This window comes from Pristiophorus japonicus, chromosome 5, assembly GCF_044704955.1.
Source record: "Pristiophorus japonicus isolate sPriJap1 chromosome 5, sPriJap1.hap1, whole genome shotgun sequence".
NCBI classification, from domain to species: Eukaryota; Metazoa; Chordata; class Chondrichthyes; family Pristiophoridae; genus Pristiophorus; species Pristiophorus japonicus.
In genome coordinates, this window is record NC_091981.1 from 264,846,937 (window position 1) to 264,861,951 (window position 15,015).

The 15,015-nt window shown below is 47.3% G+C and overlaps 1 protein-coding gene across 5 annotated transcripts in view; it reads right to left on the bottom strand.

Annotated features, from left to right (window-relative positions):
- Nucleotides 1–15,015, bottom strand: part of dync2i1 (dynein 2 intermediate chain 1) — a 132,284-nt gene that overhangs the window by 72,286 nt on the left and 44,983 nt on the right. For 4 of the 5 annotated variants that reach the window (XR_011593398.1, XM_070881606.1, XM_070881607.1 and 1 more), the window contains exons 5-6: nt 13,474–13,854; nt 1,574–1,644 (exon numbers count right to left, since the gene is read on the bottom strand). Coding sequence is in view for 4 of the 5 variants with exons in the window: in XM_070881606.1 (XP_070737707.1) it covers nt 1,574–1,644; nt 13,474–13,854 (452 nt within the window). In the remaining variant the exon portion in view is untranslated. The remainder of the gene's footprint in view (nt 1–1,573; nt 1,645–13,473; nt 13,855–15,015) is intronic. The other variant, XM_070881608.1, reaches the window with a different exon arrangement.

Genomic DNA, 15,015 nt, shown 5'->3' on the forward strand with positions numbered 1-15,015 from the left:
AGGGTGCAGAAAAGATTTACAAGAATGATTCCAGGGGTGAGGGACTTGAGTTATGTAGCTAGACTGGAGAAGCTGGGGTTGTTCTCCTTAGAGCGGAGAAGATTGAGAGGAGATTTGATCGAGGCGTTCAAAATCATGAGGGGTCTGGACAGAGTAGATAGAGGGGAACTGTTCCCATTGGCAGAAGAGTCGAGAACCAGAGGACACAGATTTAAGGTGATTGGCAAAAGAACCAAAGGCAACGTAAGAAAATACTCTTAAGCAGCGAGTGGTTATGATCTGGAATGCACTGCCTGAAAGGGTGGTGGAGGCAGATTCAATCACAGCATTCAAAAGGGAATTAGTTCAGGAAAAACATTTTCAGGGCTACGGGGAAAGGGCAGGGGAATGGGACGAGCTGAAGTGCTCTTGCAGAGAGCCGGCACGGGCTCGAAGGGCCTAATGGCCTCCTTCTGGACTGTAACCATTCTATGATTCTATGTAGCACCATGGGTTTCGTGACTTGGAGGCAAGTGCAGGAAGTGAGTTCACATTAATTGATATTAAAGTTTCCTAGAATGTGTCAGCCCCAGTTATATGTTAATTCAGTTGCTTCATATCACTGAGTTCAAGCCAGACTATAGATGTGGATGTTAACCTATCACAAGAATAACAAGAAAAATAAAATCAACAGAGCATAGCAAAGTTGATCTCAATATTTTTCTGCCGATTTTTCCTCTCCTAGTATTCTGAGAGAGTTGATTTCTTGCTGGGGCATACTTTCAAAGGTGCTGGGTGCCCCGATACCTCACTCAAGAAGCCATTGTTCATATTGAGCCTAACCAGTGAGCAACAGCATGCTGATCAACCATGGTGGGGTGGAGGTACAGCATCACAGCTGAGCCCAATTCTCTCTTCACCCGACATCCACAAACTCACACTTCCAGCAGGGGTGACTAGTCAGTCATCAGGAACAGCCAATGTTGTCCTCCCGAACCTACCTAGGGGTTCCAAAACCAATGTAGCATATCGCTCCAGGTGTGATCGGCTAACTTAGCACAAACCAAGGATCAGTCCTTACGCCTTCCTGATCCGGATGGCTTTGCGACTTATTGCACTAGCCAGCTGAGCTACGAAGTGAGTAATCTCAATTCTTTTCAACTGGTTGCATTTAAATAGTGATCCTGATAACATTCCTTTAAACAACACAATCACAGCCAAAAAAAAATGTTAATGTTCAAGGGGAGATTTATAAATTTATCAGTGAAAATTAAAAATTACAATTCATACATGTGAATTGTTTCTTAATGGCTAGTATTGTATATTATTTTGGAACAAATTGAAAAGAGTGAAAATTCCAAATAGACAGAATAGCTCACTGATGCATTATACATCAAGGCTCTGGCTCAAAGGCACGTAAGTAGGGAGCACATCTTCAAGGATTACTCAAATGAATCCCATTAAGGCCCAATGTGAAGCACAGCACAACCGTAAACTCTCATCACGAAGGAGGCACTAGACCAAAGCATTAATTTATTAGTTTGCTGATCACAACAGTGAAATCATCAATTAGATCAAAGCCAAAGCAATTTACCCTTTCGGTCTCCTTTCATTTGGAACTTCTTGCACAGATCTCCGTTCCTTCTTTTTCTTGCCACTTTGTTCCTACAAATGAAAATAATCATGATTCTATGTTAATAGAATAAATACAAATTATACAATTTACCAAGAAGCACAAGACATCCACAGCAGGCAGATTTATGCCTATATACAGAAAGTTGCCTCTATCAGCTAAGCTAACAAGGAAGAAACCAAGGAACGCCTCGGGGTTCGACATTTACAGGATGGCGGTGAGGGAGCAGCGGTGCCAGTCAGCGGCCGGGAAATACCAAAATGCCCGGAATGCTGAGGTAGGATCTCATTAGAATGTTTTACACCATTTCCCGCCCAGCAGCCGGACAGGTTGTCGGCTGAAAATTTGAGCCTAGAGATCGGGGCGGAGGGGTCCTGGAGACGGCAAGGAAGGGGGGCCCGGAGACGGCGAGGAGGGGCATTCCGGAGACGGCGAGGAGGGGGGGGATCTGGAGAGGGGGGGGGATCTGGAGAGGGCGGGGAGGCCCCGAGACAGCGGGGAAGTGGGGAGGGCCCGGAGACGGCGGGGGCGGGGGGGTGGGGAGGGGCGGTGGAGACGGCAGGGAAGTGGGGAGAGGGGCGGCGGAGACAGCAGGGAAGGGGGGGGGGCGGTGACAGCGGGGAGGGATGGGGCGGCAGAGACGGCAGTGAAGGGGGGGGCGGTGACACAGGGGAGGGGGGGCGGCGGAGACGGCAGGGAAGGCGGGGGGGCTGGTGACGCAGGGGAAGGGGGGGGTGCCCCGGAGACGGCGGGGAGGGAGACCTGGCGACGGCAGGGAGAGGTGGGGGGACCTGGAGACGGCAGGGAGGGGGGTGCCTGGAGACGGCGGGGAGGGGTGGGGGGAGGCCTGGAGATCGGGAGACTTCGGTTACATTGATAGACTGGAGAAGCTGGGGTTGTTCTCCTTGGAGCAGAGAAGATTGAGAGGAGATTTGATCGAGATGTTCAAAATCAAAAGACAGAGTAGATAGAGGGAAACTGTTCGCATTGACAGAAGGGTCGAAAAGCAGTGGACACAGATATAAGGCGATTGGCAAAAGAACCAAAGGTAACGTAAGAAAAAACTTTTTTATGCAGCAAGTGGTTAAGATCTGGAATGCACTGCCTGAAAAGTCGACTCAATTTTTCTTTCAAAAGGGAAGTGGATAAGTTTCTGAAGGGAAAAAATCTGCAGGGCTACGGGGAACGGGCGGGGGAGTGGGACTAGCTGAGAGCCGGCACGGTAAGATAGTCCAACCTATTCGGTCATTCAATTAGATCATGGCTGATCTGTACCTCAACATTTACTCACCTTTGTTCCAAATCCCTTGATAGCCTTACCCAATAGTTATCTATCAATCTCAATCTTAAAAAAATTATTTGACCCATCATCCTTAGCCTTTGGAGGAGTAAGTTCCACATTTCCACTACCCTGTGCGTGGAAAAAATTCAACCTGATTTCATTGCGAAATTGCTCCTCTCTAATTTTATGATATCGCCTTGTCTGGATTCCCCCAGCAGAGGAAATATTTTTGTCACTCTCTACCATATCAAATCCCTTTATCATTGTATACACCTTGATTAAATCACCCTTCAACTTTCTAAACTCAAGGGAATACAAATCAAGTTTATACAACCTGTCCTCATCATTTAATTTTAACCTGATAGGCAGTCAGTGCTGGAAGGAGCACTTCGATAATCTCCGTAACCTCGACTCTGGGACCGAAATTCAGTAGCACAAGAAATCTGGTGCTCCTCCCGACTTTTTGGGGCCATTCCGGCCGAAAGGCCCAATCAATTTTCAGCTCAAAAACTAATAAAATGGGTTCCAGCACGAAGGAGCTTCTCCAAAGTGCAGTTTCTAGTGGTGTGGCTATGTTAATTGAAGCAGAATCCCATGGAGAAATTGAGCATGCTGGTAATGTGTTTGTAACGAGTCTGCTGCTCCCTGGCCTTCTCAAAGGTCAAGGTTTGCAGTTAGGCCCTGAGAGGGGAAGGAGTTGTCTTTGAAGATGGCTGGTGTGAGAGGAGCAAGGAGGGTAAGCCGCTTCACAGATGCCGAGCTGGACACCCTTATGCAAGGTGTGGAGGGCAGGAGGAGACTGCCGCATCCGAATGTGGGGAGACCAAGTCACCGGGTCATCACTAATGCATGGAGAGAGAAAGCAGAGGAGGTCTCAGGCACCTCCATTTATCAGAGGACTCCCGTGCAGTGCAGAAAAAGATTTCACGACATAATCAGTCCAATGAAAGTGAGTCCCTCTTCCAGCAACTGCTGACCTTGCATCTGCAAGCCTCTCCTTCAACATTCTCTTCTTTCCCATACTTACTGTTTAGTCACTCAAGCAGCATTTAATTGTTCATGCCTCTAGACATATATGTGTGTGTTCTCGCAATGGAGGCTCCCTTTCATGTCACACTTACAGCTGCATGTCCGGGACAAACACTTGTGCACTCATTTCTGATACGTCATCACAGTGGTACTCACCAACCATGTTTTCTTATGCAGGCCAGACTAGCTCACAATAGAACGGAACAAAAGAGGACCGGTGGTGGTGAGGCAGACACGTAGGTCCTCACACCTCTGGAGGAGAGGGCTGAGGCGCTGGTCGGCGGACTGGTGCGTTCCCTGCGGGCCAGGGTAGTGCTGATGCCAATGTAGATAAGTGAAGGCTCTCCTTTAATGCCCTCTCTCCTTGAATGCACCAGCGCCTACTTTTCCTTTTCTTCATGGAAGTCTTGTTGCATCCTCCATGCCTTCATCCCCCATCTCCCCCTCACGGAAGCCCTTCTCCCATCTCTGCTTGCAGATGGCATGCCCCCTATTGGCTCCGGTACTGGCAACGTCGATGTGGGCACCATGGGTAAGTGAGGTCATCCTTGAATGCGCTCTCTACTTGAGTGCGCCAGCGCCGACTGTGCCTTTCTTTCTGGAAGTCTGCAATTTGTAGGATCCATGCGTCAATCCCCCACCTCCCCCTCACGGCAGCTCCTTCTACCATTTATGCTTGCAGATGACAGACCGAGTGGCAGCACACCGAGCACAGTCGCCAGTGAGGAGAGACGTCGCATAGCATTTGGAGACCCTTCTCACCTTAAACCCTGAAATCTCAGTTCTGAGCAGTGACAACACGGAGGGTTCAAGCCCTGCTGCGAGCATCCTTTAGGGATGCCACTGAGGACGAGGAAGAGGAGGACACTGATGGCACCAACGCATCACTGCTTCCACCCACATGCACCAGCTCAGATACTGGGAGTGCCCAGTGTGATATAGATGAGTGGGAGAGGGGTCTGCACTGGGTGTTGCACTGGTGCCTAGTGGGCTGCACCATGGTGACAGGGCTAGGCAACCTCATGTGCCATCTCTCTTGGGGGGTGGGGGGGGGGGGGAGTCTACACCAGAGTTCTGCCGTCGAGGACTGAAATGATGCCATCGATGCAGCGGCATATGAACGAAGGGTGGAGGCCATGCATTCCCAGATATTGGGGGCACTGTCAAGGATACCAGAGAGGCTGTCGGAAGTGGTCAGGAGTGTGGAGAAGTCCACCTCCCGCATAGCCGACACTTTGCGCACACCATGGAGCCCATCACTGCCAGTGTGCAGGCGATGGTGGGCTCCCATAGTGACCGTGCGGATCCAGATGCAGTGCTGCACCTGCAGGTGATGTGACAGCTGCCATTTCAGCACAGGTGCGAGGGAACGAGTGATCGGTGCTGGATTGGAGAGGATGGCCACAGCCCTGGAAACTCAGAATGCTCTTATGCACTCTGGGCAACAGGCCACGGTGCATCTTACTGCTGCCATTGAGCATCAAACTGCTGCCATGTCTTCTGGCTTTGAGACTCTGGCGGCTCTCATGCAGTCTCAGCTCGAAGCCACTCGACACCTCAGTGTTGCGTTCACGGCTGGAGTCAGGGGTTTCATTTGGGAGTGTGCAATTCTACGTGAAGGCACTCATTGGGATGGCGATGGAAAGTGGGAAGCTGAAGGGTCATGTGTGGATGAGATTACGTGAATCCTGCAGCTATCAGACGTAACTACACCTGCTTTGCAGGGTTGCGACGGGGGCGACGCCTCCTGGCTGGGTGGCGACGAGGATCCTCCTCCTCCTGCGCCTCATCATCAGGTGGCTCGACCTCAAGCGGCTGTCCCCTCACGAGGGCCAGGTTGTGCAGCATGCAGCAGACCACGCCAAGTATGGAGACCCGTTCAGGAGCTTACTGCAAGGCGCCACCAGACCGGTTGAAGCAAGGGAGCCTCTGCTTGAGGATCCCAATGCAGTGCTCAATGATGCACGTAGTGCTGTTGGGGAGGGGTTAAATTAATATGGCAGGGGGATGGGAACCTATGCAGGGAGACAGAGGGAAATAAAATGGGGGCAGAAGCAAAAGATAGAAAGGAGAATAGTAAAAGTGGAAGGCAGAGAAACCCAAGGCAAAAATCAAAAAGGGCCACATTACAGCAAAATTCTAAAGGGACAGAGTGTTAAAAAGACAAGCCTGAAGGCTCTGTGCCTCAATGCGAGGAGTATTCGTAATAAGGTGTAGGAATTAACTGCGCTGGCAGCTATTAACGATTATGATATAATTGGGATTATGGAGACATGGCTCCCAGGGTGACCAAGGCTGGGAACTCAACATCCAGGGGTATTCAACATTCAGGAAGGATAGACAGAAAGGAAAAGGAGGTGGGGTAGCGTTGCTGGTTAAAGAGGAAATTAACGCAATAGTAGGAAAGAAAGCTTGAATGATGTGAAATCTGTATGGGTAGAGGTGCGGAATACCAAAGGGCAGAAAACGCTAGTGGGAGTTGTGTACAGACCACCAAACAGTAGTAGTGAGGTTGGGGATGGCATCAAACAAGAAATGTAGGGATGCATGCAATAAAGATACAGCGGTTATCATGGGCGACTTTAATCTACAGATAGATTGGGTTAACCAAGTTGGTAGCAATACGGTGGAGGAGGATTTCCTGGAGTGTATTAGGGGTGGCTTTCTAGACTAATATGTCGAGGAACCAATGAGAGAGCTGGCCATCCTAGACTGGGTGTTGTGTAATTAGAGAGGACTAATTAGCAATCTTGTTGTGAGAGGCCCCCTGGGGAAGAGTGACCATAATATGGTAGAATTCTTTATAAAGATGGAGAGTGACAGTGTTAATTCAGAGACTAGGGTCCTGAATTTAAGGAAAGGTAACTTCGATGGTATGAGATGTGAATTGGCTAGGACAGACTGGCAAATGATACTTAAAAGGTTGACAGTGGATAGTCAATGGTAGACATTTATAGATTACATGGATGAACTTCAACAATTGTACATCCCTGTCTGGAGTAAAAATAAAACAGGGAAGGTGGCTCAACCGTGGCTAACAAGGGAAATTCGGGATAGTGTTAAATCCAAGGAAGAGGCATATAAATTGGCCAGAAAAAGAAGCAAACCTGAGGACTGGGAGAAATTTAGAATTCAGCAGAAGAGGACTAAGGGTCTAATTAGGAGGGGGAAAATAAAGTATGAGAGGAAGCTGGCAGGGAACATAAAAACTGACTGCAAAAGTTTCTATAGATATGTGAAGAGAAAAAGATTAGTGAAGACCAGACAGAATCAGGTGAATTTATAATGGGGAACAAAGAAATGGCAGACCAGTTGAACAAATACTTTGGATCTGTCTTCACTAAGGAAGACACAAATAACCTTCCGGAAATACTAGGGGTTCGAGGGTCTAGTCAGAAGGAGGAACTGAAGGATATCCTTATTAGGCGGGAAAGTGATGGGATTGAAGGCCGATAAATCCCCAGGGCCTGATAGGCTGCATACCAAAGTACTTAAGGAAATGGCCCTAGAAATAGTGGGTGCATTGGTGATCATTTTCCAACATTCTATTGACTCTGGATCAGTTCCTGGATTGGAGGGTAGCTAATGTAACACCACTTTTTAAAAAAGGAAGGCGAGAAAACGGGTAATTATAGGCCAGTTAGCCTGACATCGGTGGTGGGGAAAATGTTGGAATCAATTATTAAAGATGAAATAGCAGCACATTTGGAAAGCAGTGACAGGATCGGTCCAAGTCAGCATGGATTTATGAAAGAGAAATCATGCTTGACAAATCTTCAAGAATTTTTGAGGATGTAACTAGTAGAGTGGACAAGGGAGAACCAGTGGATGTGGTGTATTTGGACTTTCAAAAGGCTTTTGACAAGGTCCAACACAAGAGATTAGTGTGCAAAATTAAAGCACATGGTATTGGGGGTAATGTATTGACATGGATAGAGAACTGGTTGGCAGACAGGAAGCAGAGAGTGGGAATGGCAGGCAGTGACCCAGTGGGGTGCCGCAGGGTTCAGTGCTGGGATCCCAGCTATTTACAATATACATCAATGATTTAGATGAAGGAATTGAATGTAATATCTCCATGTTTGCAAATGACACTAAGCTGGGTGGCGGTGTAAGCTGTGAGGAGGATGCTAAGAGACTGTAGGGTGACTTGGACAGGTTAGGTGAGTGGGCAAATGCATGGCAGATGCAGTATAATGTGGATAAATGTGAGGTTATCCACTTTGATGGCAAAAACAGGAAGATAGAATATTATCTGAATGGTGGCAGATTAGGAAAAGGGGAGGTACGAGACCTGGGTGTTATGGTACATCAGTCATTGAAGTTTGGCATGCAGGTACAGCAGGCGGTGAAGAAGGCAAATGGCATGTTGGCCTTCATAGCTAGAGGATTTGAGTATAGAAGCAGGGAAGTCTTACTACATTTGTACAGAGCCTTGGTGAGGCCACACCTGGAATATTGTGTTCAGTTTTGGTCCCCTAATCTGAGGAAGGACTATCTTGCTATTGAGGGAGTACAGCGAAGGTTCACCAGATTGATTCCTGGGATGGCAGGATGAGGAGAGACTGGATCAACTGGGCTTGTATCCACTGGAGTTCAGAAGAATGAGAGGGGATCTCATAGAAACATATAAAATTCTGACAGGATTGGACAGGATAGAGGCAGGAAGAATGTTCCCGTTGCTGGGGAGTTCCAGAACCAGGGGTCACAGTCTAAGAATAAGGGGTAAGCCATTTAGGACCGAGATGAGGAGAAACTTCTTCACTCAGAGAGTGGTGAACCTGTGGAATTCTCGACCGCAGAAAGTGGTTGAGGCCAGTTCGTTAGATATATTCAAAAAGGGAGTTAGATATAGCCCTTACGGCCTGAGGGATCAAGGGGTATGGAGAGAAAGTAGGAAAGGGGTATTAAGGTTGAATGATCAGCCATGATCTTATTGAATGGCGGTGCAGGCTCAAAGGGCCGAATGCCTGCTTCTGCATCTAATTTCTATGTTTCTATGTTTCTATGGTGCCAGAGTGAGTGTCGTACGCATGCGCTGCCACTGTCCTGGGATTCCGCAGTGGAGTGAGCAGCCAAGTGGACAGGGGATATCCCTTGTCGCCAAGCAGCCAACCACAATTCTGATTTTGGCTGGTGAAGAGGGTGGGCACAGAATGAACAAATCATGGCTGCTGCCTGGGTACCTCGCATCAACTGCCAGATTCCGATGCTGCTGGTCACACACAAGCTGCACATTGAGTGACTGGAACCCCTTACGGCTGACAAAGATCTCGGGGTGGTGCTGTGGCACCCTTAGCCCAACGTGCGTGCAGTCGATTCACACTCTGCATCCTCGGGAACCTTGCAATGCGGGCAAATCTGGCCTGCCACTCCACCTGCTTGTCCCTCGTCATCAGAAATGAGATGCAGTCCAGTCTTCTCCTGAACAGTGCATCGCTAACCTGGCGAATGGAGCGATGTGAAGAGAATTGAGAAATGTTGCCAATGTCTGCAGTGGCAGACTGGAAAGACCCCGTCGCATAGAAGTTCAAAGCGATGGTGACCATGGTCCCAACGGTTCGGGTGGTCCTGAGCCTTATGAGGGGCTCGAGATCTTCCCGCAACATATTGCAGAGCTCCCTCAGTACCTCCTTTCTGAATGTCAGTCTTCGCAGGCATAGCTCATCACTGAGCTGGAGGAAGGAGAACTGAGGTCTGTAGACCCTTTGAGGGTAGGGCCTCCTTCCCCCACCTGTGTGGATCATCTTCCATGGCAGCTGGATGATGCCCATCTCCCTGGCCCGCATCATGGTCGCGCGCCTCTGCAGGCTGTTGCTGGCATGGCTCCTGTGGTGCGGGGGTCAGCATGCCTGATCCCCCTCCTGATGCTATCTCCTCCTGGACATATGCAGATCTGCACACATCTGCAGACCCTTGGGCAGGCATGGCTGCTGCCTCCCTTGCCCGCTGCTTCTCTGCACGTCGATGACGGCGTCGCCTTCTCCTGCGTGCCGCCCTGCGTCTTATAAGGTGCACCAGGCATTCCCCTGCCAACACTGATCCCATTGTGCATCAAGGCTGCACCCTGACAACCAGGCCTCTGGAGCACAGAATGAGGCCTATAGGCCTCCACTAATGAGTGAGAGCTGAAAGCCCTCAAAACTAACAGCACTCAGCAGGTTAAATCAAAACAAAAAACAAAGATGAAACTTTTGTGCAAAAATACCCCGGTCGCGGGAATCCTCCATTATCCTCCTCCAGCGGTGTTGCGTATCACGGCAAGTGTACCGACCCCAAAAAGCTGGTGAGGGCACTGCTCAAAAAGCCCCTCCCTTTTTAAACCTGAATATGGGTGGCGTGGCCGTGTGGCAGCGGTGCGCAACCTGATGACGTCACCGCGGCCAAAATCTTTTCACCGTGGCTTCAGTCGGCCGATTCCGGCGGAAGTGCTCACCGCTGAAATAAACACTGCGCTGAATAAGCATTAGGGGGGCCAATAGAGCAGAATGCATCGACCGATCAATTTTGCCGAATGGCCACCGAAGACCCGCGGTAACAATCCCTCCCGGGATACTGAATTTCAGCCCCTCTGTCTTCGACGTGAGTGTCCACGACTCCATCCCGCAGAATGCTACTCACCACCATCTCAGCACAATCCAGCCCAGCATAAGGTAAAAAAGGCCATCCGACAACTGAAGAACAACAAGGCCTCAGAAGCAGTTGGAATCCCTATCGAAGCACTAAAACTTGGCAAAGAAGCACTATTGGCACGAATACATGATCTTATTTCTCTTATCTCGATGGAGGAGAGCATGCCACGGGATTTCAGAGACGCCATAATCATGACCATCTACAAGAAAGGCGACAAGTCCAACTGCGGGAATTACAGAGGAGTTTCCCTGCTGTCTGCCACAGCAAAAGTCATCGCAAGAATCCTCCTCAATCGCCTTCTCCCTGTGGCTGAAGAGCTCCTCCCAGAGTCGCAATGCAGATCCCGCCCACTAAGGGGCACAATGGACATGATCTTCACGGCATGGCAAATCCAAGAAAAACATAGGGAACAGCATCAACCTCTGTACATGGCCTTCTTTGACCTCACAAAGGCCGTCGACACAGTCAACCGTAAGGGATTATGGAGCGTCCTCCTCAAATTCAGCTGCCCTCGAAAAATTTGTCACTATCCTTCACCTGCTTCATAATGACATGCAAGCTGTGACCCCCACCAACGGATCCACCACAGACCCAATTCACGTTTGGACTGGGGTCAAGCAAGGCTGTGTCATCGCACCAACACTCTTCTCGATCTTCCTTGCTGCAATGCTCCATCTCACTCTCAGTAGGATCCCCGCGGAATGAAGCTAATCTACAGAACAAAAGGGCAACTGTTCAACCTCCGCCGCCTCCAGTCCAGATCCAAAGTCGTTCCATCCTCGGTCATTGAATTACAGTATGCGGACGATACGTGCTTATGCGCTCACTCGGAGGCCGAACTCCAAGCCATCAGCAACACCTTCACCGAAGCATACGAGCGCATGGGCCTTATACTAAACATCCGTAAGACAAAGGTCCTCCACCAACCTGCCCCCGCCACACAGCACTACCCCCCGATTATCAAAAGCCACGACGAGGCCTTGGACAACGTGGATCATTTTCCATACCTCGGGAGCTTACTGTCAACAAGGGCAGATGACGATGACGAAGTCCAACACCGCCTTCAGTGTGCCAGTGCAGCCTTCGGTCGCCTGAGGAAAAGAGTGTTTGAAGACCAGGACCTCAAACCCGGCGCCAAGCACATGGTCTACAGAGCAGTAGTGATACTCGCCCACCTATATGCTTCAGAGATATGGACTATGTACAGCAGACACCTCAAAGCACTGGAGAAGTACCACCAATGCTGCCTCCGCAAGATGCTGCAAATCAATTGGCATGACAGGTGCATCAACGTCAGTGTCCTCGCTCAGGCCAATATCCCCAGCATCAAAGAATTGACCACGCTCGATCAGCTCCGTTAGATGGGCCACATCATCCGCATGCCCGATACGAGATTCCCAAAACTAACGCTTTACTCAGAGCTTCGATATGGCAAACAAGCCCCAGGTGGGCAGAGGAAACGCTTCAAGGACATCCTCAAGGCCTCCTTGAAAAAGTGCAACATCCCCACCGATATCTGGGAATCCCTGGCCCAGGACTGCTCTAAGTGGAGGAAAAACATCCGGGAAGGCACCGAACACCAAGTCTCTTCGCCAGGAGCAAGCTGAAGCCAAGCGTAAACAGCGGAAGGAGCACACGGCAACCCAAGCACCTGACCCACCCATTCCTTCACAATCACCGTCTTGCCCACCCGCATTGGACTCATCAGTCACCTTAGAACTCATTTTTCGTGTGGAAGTAAGTCATCCTCAACTCCGAGGGACTGCCCAAGAGGAGGAACCCGGGAGTCTTTCTGGTGAAACTGCACTGTATCCCCTCCGACAATATTTCCTTCCTTCGGTTCAGTGCCCAGAACTGGTACTCCAGATGGGGTCTGGTCAAGGCTCTGTACAATTGAAGCATAATTTCCTCACTTTTGAATTTCAACCCCCTTGAGATAAAGGTCAACATTTTATTAGCCTATTTGATCACTTTTGATACCTGTGCACTAGATTTTAGTGATTTGTGTACAAGGGTAGCAAAATCTTTTTGCGCCTCCACAGCTTCTAGTCTTTCACCATTAAGAAAATGTTCTCATTTCTCTTTCTCGGATCCAAAGTGGATCACCCCACACTTCCTCATGATGAACTCCATCCGCCATAGTTTTGCCCACTCACTGAGTCTGTCCATGTCTCTTTGTAACTTCCTGCTCCCATCTATGTAGCTTACTGTGGCTCCTAACAGTGTCATCTGCAAACTTATAAACAACTCTCTAATCCTTCATCCAAGTCATTAAAATTTATGAAAAGCTAGATCACTATTCAAATCCCTGGGCAACATCTCTCGCAACATTCCTCCAATCAGAGAACATTCCCTTCAATCTCTACTGTGTCTCCATCCTCCCAACTAATTATTTCCGTGCCACAAGGATACCTTCAATTCCATGCTCTATTTCAATTTTTGCTAATAAATCTCAAGAAATCTTACCAAATACCTTCTGGAAGTCCATATAGACAACATCCTTGGACACTCCCCTATCCACCATGCTAAAGACCTCCTCAAAAATTCAACGAGATTAGTCTGACTGGCCTACACTTACAATCTATGCTCTCTATGATCAGCTGATACTTGGTCAAATGCGCAGATTCTCTGTCTCTGACAATAGATTCCGAATAACTTCCCATAACTGATGTTAAAATGAACACCACTTAAATTTTGAAAGGGCCCATAATGAAAAGGTAATTAAATTGAGAACGGTCAATGGAAAAGTGCCCAATTTGGGGGTTGTGTCTATCAAAGTGAGACTCGGGTCATTTCTATTGCACAGATTATTTGTTTTGCACTTTAATGTATTTACTATTTCTATGTAAAACACAGATTTTGTACTCAGCCAAATATTGTAACTTCAGATAACGGGTATAATTTAAAAAAGACGAACCTCATTATAATCCCCTTGTCTTTCTTTTTCTTCCTTTCCCTTCTTTACTTTATGTTTTCGCTCTCGATCTTCCTTTTTTTCCCGACCTTTTTTTTCTCTGTGACCCTGCTCTCTATCCGTTAACTCCAGGGCACCAACCTTAATATCTTTATACCGATGTTTTTTCTCATCTTCTTTGGATTCTTTGTCTTTCCTCTCTCTGCGTTTCTTCTCCGTTTCTTCAACCCTGCCTTCCTGACCAGGCTCTTTTCTTTCTTTTGGACGCTTTTCTCGATGTCCATCACGAGGCCCATGCTCCTTACGCTCCTTGTATCGTCGGTCATGATCTTCATCTTTCACTTCAGAAGATCTTCTTTTCTTCTCTTTGCTCTCTTCACTATTCTGTCAGTACAAACATATTTTTCATGATGCATAGTTAATTTTATTTACGAGGAAAACTGAGCAACTGTTTTCATTAATAGCCTAAATCAATGGTTAAAAATGCATGGGCAGCAAAACAAAACCACTGCAAATCTCACCTACAAATTCAAGCTGCTGTACAAATTTTCATTTTTACACATTGCTTTTCTTAGTACTGCATTACCTGGTTCTGAATACAAAAATAGTGTTGTCAAATAGAGTAAACCAAGTTATAATGCACCTTTAAAATATTATAAATGATTGGGCAATTTATAGTAGACCTCTATCATTATATAATTTGCTAAAGATTTGTTACAAAGGAAAATTATATAAAAAATATAATTTAAAAATTAAATAAGATCAGGGACAAAGCAAATTGAGAGACAAGTATTCACAGTCAGGACAGTGCTAGTCATATTTACGTTGTTTTGCAAGCAGCCAGTCATATAGACTGAATTAATCTTCACCAAGTCTTATGGTTATGCCATTTTTGATGAACATTGCAAGTCATTTCTCAAACAAGTACCATTGTATAATAAAACAGAAAATTCTGGAAATCCATAACTAATTATTCAGCATCTAAAAAAGCTAGGTTAACATTTTGGGTGGGATCCTTCAACAGCTCTAATGTGGGCCCAGTCTGAAACATTAGAGCATCTTTTTCTTTGCGTATTTGTCCAGTTGTGTATTTCCAGCGCGTTCGGTTTTTATTTTAGACTTCCACTTTCCTCTTTACCTTCATGTATTTAGACAATGTAACAGCTAATTAAACACACATCAGTTTTTGTACATTTCAAAGGTTGTTACCCTTTAATTAAACTACAGAAAGTTATCTATCAGTATAACAGATTGGCATATTCTTAAAGAATCAATGCTGTTGCCAAGTTTGTCATTTCCACTTCCTTCCCTCCAACCTTAGATCATAAAAATCAAACTCTGAAGCTGCAATATAAGAAAAAACAAAGTGGAAACAGTGCAAGATAATAGCAATACTAAAAAAACAAATCTTTCTATTGTTCTTATTTTGACAAGTTAGTTATACTCTACTGTGCATATTTCACACTATATTCATCATGTAAAATTAACTTATTTTAAAACACAATCAACAGCAGAAGCCACTCTATCTATTCTTTTCAACTATAT